Source organism: Phyllostomus hastatus, unplaced genomic scaffold (assembly GCF_019186645.2).
Source record: "Phyllostomus hastatus isolate PE091 unplaced genomic scaffold, TTU_PhHast_1.1 phas_contig_40, whole genome shotgun sequence".
Taxonomy (NCBI): Eukaryota; Metazoa; Chordata; class Mammalia; order Chiroptera; family Phyllostomidae; genus Phyllostomus; species Phyllostomus hastatus.
Window position 1 is genome coordinate 25857524 of NW_025333872.1, and position 14068 is coordinate 25871591.

General features: G+C 33.5%; 1 protein-coding gene across 2 annotated transcripts in view; it reads left to right on the forward strand.

Annotated features, from left to right (window-relative positions):
• Positions 1–14068, forward strand: part of ADGRB3 (adhesion G protein-coupled receptor B3) — a 719215-nt gene that overhangs the window by 386448 nt on the left and 318699 nt on the right. For both annotated transcript variants that reach the window (XM_045843906.1, XM_045843907.1), the window contains exon 15: positions 12463–12565. In XM_045843906.1, the coding sequence (XP_045699862.1) occupies positions 12463–12565 (103 nt within the window). The remainder of the gene's footprint in view (positions 1–12462; positions 12566–14068) is intronic.

The window sequence follows — 14068 nt, forward strand, 5'->3', positions numbered from 1 at the left end:
GACCAACTTGTACTTCAGTAAAACACGGCCACATTTGCAGTGAGCTCTTATACCCTCATGAATAAATCTTCATGTTTTCAGGGACAAGAGACTGTGAATGATGTGTACAGTTGTACCAGGGGCATAACAAATTGTCTAATAAATAAAACCAATTAGAGTTCAGTCCAGCAGAAACAAAGGCCTCCCAAGGAAGCAACTAAGTTTTTGCAGCTACAGTGACTATAGAGAAAATCTATGTACGTGAATTATTAATATAGTTGGTGAGCCATCGAGAGTTCTGCTCAAGACAATGCAGTTTCTCCTTCACCCACAGAGACAGTTATGGAAGGGAATTATATAATTCCCTTCTCTGGATGGAATTTGGGATTTCCAAATTTGAATAGGTTCATGTTTGGTCTTGTTCTACTCATACAAATTTTCAAAGCTAATAAGTTCACTCTCAACTTTTCCACTCGTTTTATTAAAACGCATTAGTATGTGCAACTGCTTACCAGAAAAACTGATTTATAGCGACACTGCCTGTGTCTTTGTGTATGATGAACATTTGAGGGGAAATGAGTTGGAGTTAAAAGTACACAGATACTCAAAGTTAGACACATTTTCACAGGGAGTTCATTTGTGTAAACATCATCTTTCAAGAATTCTAGAATGGACACTACTTAAAATCAGATGACTTGGGCCCTGGCTGGCATAGCTCAGTGGATTGAGCGCGGGCTGGGAACCAAAGTGTCCCAGGTTCGATTCCCAGCCAGGGTACATTCCTGGGTTGCAGGCCATAACCCCCAGCAACTGCACATTGATGTTTCTCTCTCTCTCTCTCTCTATCTCCCTCCTTTCCCTCTCTAAAAATAAATTTTAAAAAATCTTAAAAAAATAAAAAAAGAGTACATTAAAAATCAGATGACTTGGGTTCGAACTTCAATTTAACATAACAAAAAATGTAAACTTGTCAAAAAATGTAAACTTGTCATGTCACTGAGCAATCATCTGCCTTCAGTTCAAGCCTTAAAAACAGAAACATTTTATGTATAATTTCACCTTATTTACTGGTGAGGGGTATAGTGAATGCAAATATAATATTCAATATAAAATGCTTTAGACTGTGATTTCATTTCCCTACATGTCTAACAAAGTTGCATTAAGATTAATCTTGTTTGGTATAATAATACAGAACTCAATCACCTACACAAATGACATCAGGTTACTCCAAATTTTCATAAATTTATACAATAAAGGGAATTGGAAATTTACCTAGGGATATCAGTCTTTTGGAAGAAAACACATTTATTTAGTGTTTCAACATTTTAAGAAATTATGGCGGAGGCAGTGGTCATTTACAGCTGTGGGTAGATGAATGGATGCATTATGGTGATTTCATGGGTAAAGCAGGGAGTGATGTAGAGCTTGACTTCTCTAATACCACCTGTGACACCTGGGCTTCAGAGGGCCTGTAGGCAAGTCACTGACATCTTTTATAAGGAAATTTGGGGCTGGAAATTTCCAACTTCAAAAATCCCCTGTCTTTATTACAGTACAGTTATGAACTTTTTGGAGTTCTGATATATGCTTTAAGTCCCTAAAACTCTTTGAATAAGAATTATAAATGTTCATACCCACTCATACTTTCTATATACAAAGTAATTAGGTAAATGACTATGGGAAAACAATATTCACATTTAGATTCATTGACCAGAAATAATGATAATGGAATGCTCAATATGAAATGTTTAAGTGCTATTTGAAAAATAAAATATTAGCATTTCTCATTTCCTTTTATTTTATATGGTAGAATAAAGTAACTGAGCATTTTTAGGCTTATTTTTCCTTTTCAAAGAATTGTTCCAGAAAGGTTAGTGAGTAATTGTACCAAATATAGATCCCCTAAATAAGAGCAAGCCTTTTAACAGACAAAGGCCATATCTTTGTTTTATAGTCACTCAACATTTACTAAGCAGCAACCTTGCTAACCTTACTGTCTTAATTCTTTTTAATCTCCCATGAGGTCAGAACTCCCAGAACAATGCTTAATAAATGATAAAAGATAAAAGAAATGTTTACTGGGATAATTGTCTTATAGGATATCTTATATAGGCCATTTTTTAAAAAATAAGGTACATAGAAATTTGGTATTTAAATTATAAAAATATATTAGGAACAAGGGAAAAATAAACATGTCTTGTTGTATATTGTATAAATATGACTGAATTGAACCCAATAGGAAAGGATAAATTGTCTAATTCAAATAAAAAATACAAATTTGCTCTATAGGTTTACTTATTATTTACCAAACTTTCTTGTCCTCAGTGATCATTTTACTAATTATCAGTTGAAATTCTTATGGCATAGTCTCCCATACATGAAATAATGGTAGGATTACTGTTATGTTTTCAGGGTTTTTATATTTTGATATATAATCATTTTCAAAATAATACTTTGCATAATTTTCCTCCTGGGGCCTAGAAAGAGCAACTTCATGTAATATTTCGAATAGATATAATTTAGAAATTTTCTTCGTACAAAGACAGAAATGACGGCATGTGACTCTTTTATTTAAATATTTATTTTCTTCTCTTGCCCTAATATGCATTTAGCAATTCTTCCAACTACAATTCTTATTTCCCTGTTTGATTGACTTCCCTTTTACAATTAAGCATATTCAAATTGTCCCTCCTAATGAAGGAAGTATGCTCTCCCATTTAGTTTAGTCCAAACTAAATAGGTATGTTCTGTTCTCAGCCTCCCACATTTATTCTTCTTCAGAATAATTTCTTACAGTTAAAAAGTATAGAACCAGTCAGTGGATATTTTTTAAACTTTGTTTTTTTAGTGGACATTAATGCTGCAAGTCTCTTTAAAGGTTAGTGTCCTCCAGAACTCTAATTATACAGATGGGCGATCTGCACTCCCATTGCTTCAGTGACCTGCCCAAGATTACATGTCCAAGAGGTCACTGAGTTCTAATTCAACTCAAGTCTTCCGTCTGCAGAAACCAAGACTCTGCCAATGTCTTGCTGCCTCTGTGAGGCTAACATCCATTCCATTAAACAGTACAACCATGGACCTCATATGAGTGAGAGCACACATGTATCTTCTGTAGAAAATATTTCAAGGCCCAGGAGGAGGCGGCCATGCATTTGCTGGCTTAAGGAGCCTTGGGGTCAACTTGGTGGCCCCAATTCAGGCTATTGACACTAAGGCCAGAAACTGTCACTCTTCCCACCCCTTCATGGCTTCTTTTGGGGGTGACAGATGAAGGCACCACTCATGTCAAGGATCTAACAACCATTCACAACTGGTGAGCACTTAAACTGCTGGTGAGGATTTAGACACTAAAAATGCATTGTCGTTGATACAAAAATGCCACTTCTGAGAATTGATCTTATGGAAATTATCTCCAAGAAAGAAAAGGTGTATCTAAGCATACACTCAAGCCAAAGAGTGCAAGAAGTAGTTGTAAACAATCCACAGTCTGACTCATTTAAGAAATTCAAGTTTCAGTGTTATAAGAAAATCACAATGCTTTTGAGCATGGAAGCAATATATTGTTTTCCTGGTAGGACATATAGAAGATGTAGTCCTATTAAAAAATAATAACAAGCATTTTAATATGGCTATTAAAATTCAAGATATTGTGGAAGATCTAATTAAAATTATATGCAAATTCCACTATGTATTAAAAAGCCAGGAAAAATACAGCTGAACAAAAAACAATAACATTCTTATAAGCCAGTGGTTGTTTGAAAATTATCTTTTATCAAGTGCACCAACGTAATGAAGATAAATCATGCTGAATTTTTTTTGTATTTAGGAAATGGAGCTCATTTGAGTTCCCAATATTGTAAGAATTAAAAACAATCAGGAAAGCAATTGAACTAAGTAATATTGGAAATAATAAAAAATAAAAACATAATCACTTTTATACCAATACATCCTGAAGACAATCAACCTGAAGTAGTAATTAATTATCACAAGAGCACTTGTTCTTCAGTTTTAGAATCTAAACTTAGAACCTTCTTTATTCTGAGTTTGCAATGAAATATTGTAACTTTGTGATGTTCTGTATCTTTTTATGATGTCCTATCATGAGGAAATTGAAATCATCCATGGGGATAAGAAATGTGCATGACCACTGATTTAAGATGTTGTAATATTACATAGTCAGTATATTATTTACACCACCTGAGCTTAATTTGACCATACTTTTTAAAAGTGAATTTAACTTTCTGATCACTTAGCTTCTTTGTAGTCCTAAATATTAACATCCCTTAGCAAACCTAACTTGAAATTCTATTTAGTTTTCCAGGCTCTGTCAGCCCAGCCCTCAGCTGATTTTAGTGTTATAAGCAAATGTATTTAACCTAATTTTGATGAAGTCTCTAGTTCCTAGAATATTAAGATATCAACTATTTTATTTTGTTTTTTTTTAACTGGGGAGGAGAACTTGTTTTAAAAAATTAGGAAAACTTTCAATTTAAAAGTTACATGAAATATATTCTAAAAATGGGAAAAGGCTACAATAATTTTAATAATTTTTATTAAATATCTTTTTACTGTTCCTTATCTGGCTGTGCTTCATTTGAACAATTAGTTTTATAATCCCCTCTACTGATTTATCTTCTGTAATGTTATATTGCATTTTTAATGTGATAATAAACATATAATATGAAATTTACCCATTTAACTATTTTAAATGCACAGAATAGTATAGTATTTACTATATGCACCTTATTGTGCAACAGATCTCTAGAAGTTATTTCTAGGAAAAAAATTTCTATGAAATTCTATTCGTCTTGAACAACTCACCTTTTACCTCTACCCCTCATCCCTGGAAACTACCGTTCTACTTTATGTGTCTAAAAAATGGATCACTTTAGATAATTCACATAAGCAGAATAATATAGTATTTGCCTTTTTGTGACAGGCTTATTTCACTTTAGCATTATGTTCTCAAAGTTCATCCATGTTTTAGCATATGACAGAGTTTCTTTCTTTTTTAAGTTTTTATTTATTTGTTTTTAAAGAGAGGGGAAGGGAAGGAGAAAAACATCTATTGGTTGCCTCTCATAGGAGTTCCAACCAGGGACTATACCCTCAATGGAGGCATGTGCCCTGACTAGAATTGAACCAGTGCCCTTCTGCTTTGCAGGACCATGCTCAACCAATTGAGCCACACTGGTCAGGGCAGAGTTTCTTTTGTTTTTAAAGCTGGATAAAATTCCCTTGTCTGTATATATCGCATTTTCTTTATCCATTCATATCTGTCAATGGACATTTAAGATGCATCCTTGTCTTGGCTATCAGAATAAGTGCTACAGTAAACATGGGTGTGCAAATCTTTTTGAAATTGTCTTTCACTCTTTTGAATCTATATCCAGAAGTGGGATTGCTGGGTCATATGGTAATTCTATATTTAATTTTTAAAAAATACCCATATTCTGTTCCATAGCAGCTGCACCATTTTACTTTCCCACCTACAGTACAAAAAGTTTCCAAATTCTCAATGTCTCACCTTTTGGCATCTCTGGGCCACAATGGAAGAAGAGTTGTCTTGGGCCACATGTTAAATACATTGCAATACATAATCACAAAAAAACTTCATGATGTTTTAAGTAAATTTACAATTTTATGTTGGCCACATTCACAGCCATCCTGGGATGCATGTGGCCCATGGGCGGTAGGTTGTAGCTGCGCTACAGCTTTGATAACATTTGTTTTCTTCTGTTTTTTTTTTTTAAATAATATTGTAAAGTTTTATCTCGTTGTAGTTTTGACATACAATTCCCTAATGATTAATGATGTTGACTATCTTTTCATATACTTATTAGTCATTTATATATCATTTTGGAAAGATATCTATTAAAATTTTTTTGCCCATTTTTTTAAACTCATGGTTTTTGTTGAATTTTAGGATTTCCTCAGTTTTTCTTCTTATTAACCTTTTATCAGATATATGGCTTTTAAATATTCTTTATTATTCTGTAGATTGCCTTTTCACTCTGTTTGTTTCCTTTACTGCATACAAATTTTTACATTTGGTTTAGTACCATTTGCCTATTTCAACTTTTGTTGCCTGTACTTTGATGTCATATCGAGACATCATTCACAAATTCAGTGCTCTGAAGCTTTTTCCTTATGTTTTCTTCAGGAGTGTTATAGTTTCAGGTGTTATGTTTAGATTTTTTAACCCATTTTGAGGTAATTTTGGTATACGGTACACCATAAGGGTTCTACTTTATTAATTTGCATATGGATATGGAGTTTTCCCAGCACCATTTGTAAGAGATTTTCCTATCCCCATTGTGTAAACTTGACGTGCTTGTTATAGGTACCTTGACCATATATGTGAGGGTTTATTTCTGTATTCTCTTTTGATTCTGTTGATCTTTATGCCAGTAACATACTATTTTGATTTTCTGTAGCTTTGTAATATGTTTTGAAATAGGAAGTGTGAAGCCTCCAGCTTTGTTTCTCTTTCTAAAGATTGTTTTGACTATTCAGGATTTTTTTGAGATTTGACAGGAATTTTAAAATTATTTTTCTATTTCTTCAAAAAAATGTTATTGGGTTTTGATAGGGATTGCATTAATCTGTAGATCACTTTGAGTAATTTTAACAATGGTAAGTCTCCCAGTTCATGAACGTGGGATGTATCTGTATTTATTTGTGTTTTCTTTGATTTTTTCAGCAATTTTTTTTTTTTTTTGGTTTTCTGTGAACAAGCCTTTCACTTCTTTGGTTTAGTTCATTGCTAAGTATTTTACTGTGTTTGATGCTCTTATAAATAGGACTTTAAGTTTTTCCTTTTTGGATTACTCATTGTTAGTATATAGAATTGCAGCTGTTGTGTGTGTGTGTGTGTGCACACTGATATTGTATCCTGTAATTTTGCCAAATTTAGTAGTTCTAACATGTTTTATTTTTTGTGGGCTCTTTAAGGGTTTTGCTATATATAAGGTCATTCTAGCTGCAAGCATAGATAATTTTGTACTTCCTCTCCAATTTGTTTGCTCTTTATTTTTCTTTCCTGCCTTGCAGCTTTGGTTAGGGTTCCCAGTATTATATGGAATAGAAGTAACAATTGATAGCATCCTTACCTTGTTACTGATTGTTTTTGGTTTTCACCATTGAATGTGATGATAGCTGTGGATTCTTCATATATGGCCTTTATTTTGTTGAGGTACATTTTTTCTATACCTAGTATGTTGAGAGTTTTTATTATAGAATAATGTTGATTTTTTAAAGTGCTTTTTCTGCGTCAGTTGAGATGACCACGTGGTTTTTGTCCTTCATTCTTTTAATGGAGTATATTACATTGACTGATTTTCATATGTTGAAATATCCTTGCCTCTCAGAGATAGACCACTTGATCATGGTTTATGATCCTTTTAATGTGTTGTTGAATTTGGTATTATGTTTAGAATTTTTACATCAATATTCACTAGGGACATAGGCCTGTAATTTTAATTTTGAGTGATATCCTTGTCTGATTTTGGTATGAAGGTAAGGCTGACCTCATAGAAATGAGTTTTGAATTATTCCTGCCCCTTCAATGTTTTGGAAGAGTTTGAGAAGAAATTCTTTTTTACATGTTTGGTGGAATTCTTCAGTGAATCCTTTTTGTCCTGGGCTCTTTTTGTTGTTTTAAGTGGCTTTTGACTGTAGACTGAATCTTACTATTTATAGGTCTGTATAGAATTTGTTTACTTCTTCATGAATCAGTCTTGGTATGTTTTATATTTATAGGAATGTATTCATTTCTTTTAAGTTATTCAGTTTATTTCCATGTAGCTGTTCATAGTAGTCTTATAATCCTATTTATTTCTGTTGAATCAGTTGTAATGTCTCCTCCTTGTTTCTGACTTTTGTTATTTGAGTTATCTCTCTTTTTTTGTTAGTTTAGCTAAGAGATTGTCAAATTTGGTTTTATTTAACAACCAACTCTTAATCATGATTATTTTCTTCCTTCTGTTACCTTTGTGTTTAGTTCTTTTTTCTAGTTCCTTGAGGTATAAAGTTAAGTTGATGATTTAAGCTCTTTTATTTTTTAATGAGAGCATTTAGTCATATATTTCAGACTTCGTACTGCTATCACTGCAGTCCACGTGTTTTGGTGTGCTGTGTTTTTATTTCCATTTGTTTAAAAATATTTTTTAATTTTTTTAGGATCTGTTCTTTAACCCATTGATCAAGAGTGTATTGCTTAATTTCCACACATTTGTGAATTTTACAGTTTTACTTTGATTTCTAGTTTCATTTCACTATGGTCATAAAAAAATCTTGATATGATTTCAGTCATCTTAAATTATTATCTTTTTTTTGTGGCTTCACCTGTGATCTATCCTAGAGAATACTCTATATGAACTTGATAATAGATATTCTACTGCCCTTGGATGAAGTGTTATATATGAGGTCTGTCAAGAAAAAGTCCAGCCATTATTAATATAATGAGAACGGTGTGCATGACATCGATGTAACCTGTCAGCCAAGGAGAGCATCCTGGAATGCACATGCGAGAACAATGATGACTTCACTGTACTAGTCAGTGGGGGCAGTAGACATCACTGGGTGAGCATGTGTACTGTGTGGCTGTCACATTCAAAATGAATGAGCTAGTAAAGCAACAAATATGCATCAAATTTTGTGATAAGCTTGAACATTCCTCCATGGAAACTATTCAGATCATTCAGAAGGCTTTGGGGGATGATGCAATGAGTGCAGTGTGTAAATAAAGGTGTGGCATAAATGCTTCAAAGATGGTTGAGAATCTTTGGAAGGTGATCCACATTCTGGAAGGCCTGCAACAAGCAGAACACCTGGGAATGCTGAACATGTACTGCAATCAACAAAGATCAGTGACCGACAGTGCAAGAACTAGAAGCTGATCTGGGGATTCCAAAAGCTACTGTGTCAAGATTTTCATGCAGGATCTTGGCATGAAATGACTTGTAGCAAAATTCATTCTGCAGCTTCTGCTACCAGAGCAGAGGGAACATCATGCTGCAGTTGCTAATGACTTGATTCAAACCACTACCAATGAGCCAGATTTCCTCAAAAAGGTCATAACTTTGAAGGGGACTGAGACATCATTGTCCTATGCACAATGCTCCTTGCATCTTGTATGTTCTTAACTAGATGTCTCTATTTTTCATATTGCATGGCTGGGTACTTCCTGGACATACCTCATGTATACCTGTTAGTCCAAGTGTCTATAGTGTTGTTCAAGTTCTCTGATCCCTTATTTCTACTACCTGGGTAATGTATTCACTATTAAAGTTCAATACACTTGATCAAAAGTTTGATTTTTAGTATATGTTTATTTAATAAGACATTCAAATATGTGTTAGCACTAAGCCAAGCATAATGCAAATGAGGATATATAAACGCTAGACACAAATATTACCCTCATTGAACTTATTTTGTGGAAGGGAACATGCACAGCATTAATGGATGCTATGGTAGAAATAGGTACATGTTAGCAGCACAAAGTAAGGAGATACATACATAAATATGATAAGAACCCCCATCTGCATAAATATATTGACATGCATCCTTTCCCAATTGTATTCTAAATAAGCTAAGACATATTAATACATATGTACACATATGCACACACAAAACAAAAGCCATAAGGCAGACTTCATCCTCTAGGGACTATCTCCATCAGGCCAGGTGAGAACCTGATGAACCTAACATAGAGTAACATATCTTGTAGAAGGCTGCTGATCTTAATCAGCTACTCTTCTTCATCTTGCTTTCCACAGCCCTAGTTCCTGAGGTTAAATTCCCTACCTGTATATACATACAAAGAGAACTTCATAACTATGTATCTTGACAAATTTATAAATTTTTGTTTTTCTGGTAAATTATCAACATATGCAATTTTAAGATAATATAAAATATCTGTATACTATCATATCCTTCTCAATGCACCTTACCTTTGATTGACTCATTTAGTCTTAAATGAAAACTGGAATCATGGGAGTGGATCAAGTGCAAAGAGGCTTAAGAAAATGGTTAATGGTGAAGGAGCAATTGCCTGTCTTAATTTGGAAGTGCTTATGTAGTAATGTACAATTAACAAAAGCATTATAATTCCCACTGAAAACTGATGAATTGTATTATCTGTAAATAATGCCTTAAACAAAAAAAGAGGATAAAATTAAATGACTTTGTTTTTGAAAAATGTTATGAATTCCCCAGAATAGTACATGCTCTATGGAAGAGCAGGTGGCTTATTTCAAATCAAAAAGAAGGGATGAAAATATATATTTATTCTTCAAAAAGCTAAAATTACAATGAAACCTTTAAATCTCTAAATAATAGTTGATATATAGAATTTTTAAATGTTCTATGGATATCTAGATGTGCTGTCCAGGTCCAGCTATACTGTTGCAAAGGATAAAATTTACTTCTTGTTTATGGTGGAGCAGTATTTCATTCTGTATTCCAGTAGTGTCCCATAGTTGTTTTATCCACTCATCCGATGGACACTTAGGCTGCTTCCATATCTTGGCAATTGTAAATAATGCTACAATACACATAGGGGTGCTTATGTTCTTGGGAATTAGTGTTTTGGGTTCCTTCATATATATTCCCAGAAGTTGGATCATTGGGTCAAAAGATAGATCCATTTTTAATTTTTTGAGATATCTCCATACTGTTTTCCACAGTGGTTATAACAGTCTGCATTGCCATCAACAGTGCATGAGGGTTCTCTTGTCTCTTCATCCTCGCCAGCACTATTGATGAAAGTTATTCTGACAGATGTGAGGTGATATCTCATTGTGATTTTAATTTGTATTTCTCTGATGATTAGTGATGTTGAGCATTTTTTTATATTTCCATTGCCCATCTGTATATCCTCCTTGGAAAAATGTTGGTTAAGTTACTTTGCCCATTTTTTAATTGGGTTGTTTTTTTGGTGATGAGTTTTATAAGTTCTTTATAAATTTTGGATATTAACCCCTTATCAGATGTATCAGCAAATATGTTCTCCCATTCTGTGAGTTGTCTTTTTATTTTGTTGATGATTTCCTTTGCCATGCAAAGCTTTTTAGTTTGATGTAGTCCCACTTGTTTATTTTTCTTTTGTTTCCCTTGCTTTAGAAGATATATCTGATAAAACATTGCTCCAAGCAGTGTCTGATATTTTACTGCCTATGTTTTCTTCTATGATTGTTATGGTTTCAGGTCTAACATTCAAGTCTGTAATGCATTTTGAATTTACTCTTGTGTGTGGTTTAAGAAAGTGGTCTAGTTTTATTTTATTTCATTTTATTTTATTTTATTTTTTGCATGTATCTGTCCAGTTTTCCAATACCATTTATTGAATAAATTATCTTTAGCCCATTGTATGTGCTTGTTTTCTCTTTCAAATATTAATTGACTATAAAGGTGTGGGTTTATTTCTGGGCTTTCTATTCTGTTGATCTATGTGTTCATTTTTTATGCCAGTGCCATGCTGTTTTGAATACTATGGCCTTTTAATATAGTTTGATATTAGGTAACATGATTCCTCCAACTTTGCTCTCCTTTCTCAAGATCACTGTTATGATTTCAGTATATGTAGAATCTAATAAACAAACTGAACTAACAAGCAAAATAGAGACAGAGTCATAGAGAACAGGATGACAGTAAGGGAGAGGAGGTTAAGGGTGGAGGAACTGAGTGAAAAAGAAAAAAGGACTCATGGACATGGACAACAGTGTGGTGATTGCTGCGGGGAGGGGGGCATAAGAGGACTAAATGGTAATGGAAAAAATACAATAAATATTGAATAAAAAATAAAAATCTTTGTGAGTGAACTGTACTTAGTAAGATATCTTGAAAGGCAAATGTGTGCCTTACATTGAGCATATTCAGATAAAGAAGTGGCCTGTAACTCTCAATTGCTGAAGTGAAAGATGGTAAATAATTATCAATGGCATTTATTTATTTATATTTATAGTCTACTTGCTTTTATGCTACACTACATTCTGATCACCCATATTAATGAACTTTGAAATAGTCTTAAATGCCAAGACAGCACTTTGCAAGAAGAATATTTGGTCTCCTGGAAAAAAAAAATGTTTGGTCCACCTTGAGATCAATGCATTATATTCATTTAAAGATTATCTGCAAGTTTAAATTCATAATCCATCTCTCTCATAGGTGAATCAGATTTAAGTAATCGAAAGCTTGTCAGTGTTACTGTTTATTCATCTTTCCTGCATCTAAAATGGTAGAAGTCAGCAATAGTTCCCCCTCCCCAAAATGTTCTAGTTCCATCTAGGTTTTCTTTTAGTAAGAAGTAAACTGTTCTTTCTATGAATAATACTTTAGTATCATGTTTTAAATCTATTTGCCCTATGATATTACTTAGGATACATTTATTTAACATGTTATCCCAACATATACTGAACAGTAGAGATTCATATTCATCATCAGTCCTTTCTCCTTTTAATCATTATTACTTTGTTTCAGAAATTATACTGTCATTAATTCCAAAATCATCGTGGTCACAATAAGGCCTGAACCCAAAGCAACTGATTCATACCTGGAGATAGAACTAGCTCATTTGTCTAATGTAAGTATCATTCACTTGCTTTTAGAATTTATCTTTTAAAGAAGATTAACAATCATACTTTTGACCAATAAGAACAGAACATATTTCCTAAGCTTTTTAGAGTTGCAAATGTGTTACAAAGATATGTATTTATAGAAATGAAATGCCATATTATTCTATGCTTTTGTTCATGCTACAATTCTCTTCAGTTTATCTCAGATAATAGCAAATCATTTATCAGTGTACACATCTGTATTGTGCTCTGAGCTAGACAATGATGGAGATCAAAATGAATACGCACCTGTCTCACCATGAGGTATGGAAGACTGCCATGTAAATACACAGATTGAATGCAGCATAGGGCAAAAGTAGGTTTACAGTTGTTCATATGGAAATAATTAATAAATAATGCCTGGCTGGTGTAGCTCAGTGGATTGAGCGCGGGCTGCGAACCAAAGTGTCGCAGGTTCGATTCCCAGTTGGGGTACATGCCTGGGTTGCAGGCCATGGCCCCCAGCAACCGCACATTGATGTTTCTCTCTCTCTCTCTCTTTCTCTCTCCTTTCCCTCTCTAAAAATAAAGAAATAAATAAATAATCTTTTAAAAAAATAATTAATAAATAATAAAAAAATCATAGACACAGAACACAGTATGGTGATTACCAGAGGGAAGGGGTGGGAAGAGAACTAAAAGAGGCTATAGGGGGAGTAAATGGTGATGGAAGGAGACTTTACTCAGGGTGGTGAATACACAATATAATATGCAGATAATGTATTATAGAATTGTACACTCAAAACATATACAACTTTATTATCCACTGTCACCCCAAGAAATTCAATAAATAATACAAAAACAAAATCTGTTTCACATATAACTGTAAACCTACTTTTGCCTACCCTGTACCTGTGAAGCAATAGAAGTTGCAAACCTAAGACAATGGGGATGGTTAACTCCAGGGTAAGAGGATGGGTGAGCAGCATTTGAAAGCGCTAAGCTGGAGATCAGAAATGGCTCTTTATAATATCTGTGTGCTCCATCGATCTAAATCTAAACCTCCCATTTTAGAACAACCAGAACCCTTTCTCAAACACATCCACCCACAACAGAAATTCTTCAAATCTTGTTCAGTCCTTATGTAGAAATTTAAAACACATAGCTTATCCTTTATATATTCACTTTGAATACTTAAATCATTGATGAGTTGGGACAAGGAAGGTGATTCCCATTAAGGTTTTCCTAATTATACTCTTATACTTCCTGTATTAATGAAAGCCAGTCTCATGTGTTGCATATACACAAGATTTTTGTTTATTCCTTGCAAACTTTCTATGAAGTTGCTTTTTACATACAAATAGCAGAAGCACAAAGTGGGCTTCATTTTCCCAAATTGATATACTTAGTGAATGACATAATGGAATTTATAATCACATCTTTTGCTTTACAAAACCCATGTATTTTCTGCTTTTTAAAAATTTTTGATACTCCCTTAAAAATCAGCCTTGATTTTATTTAAAATGACAGTT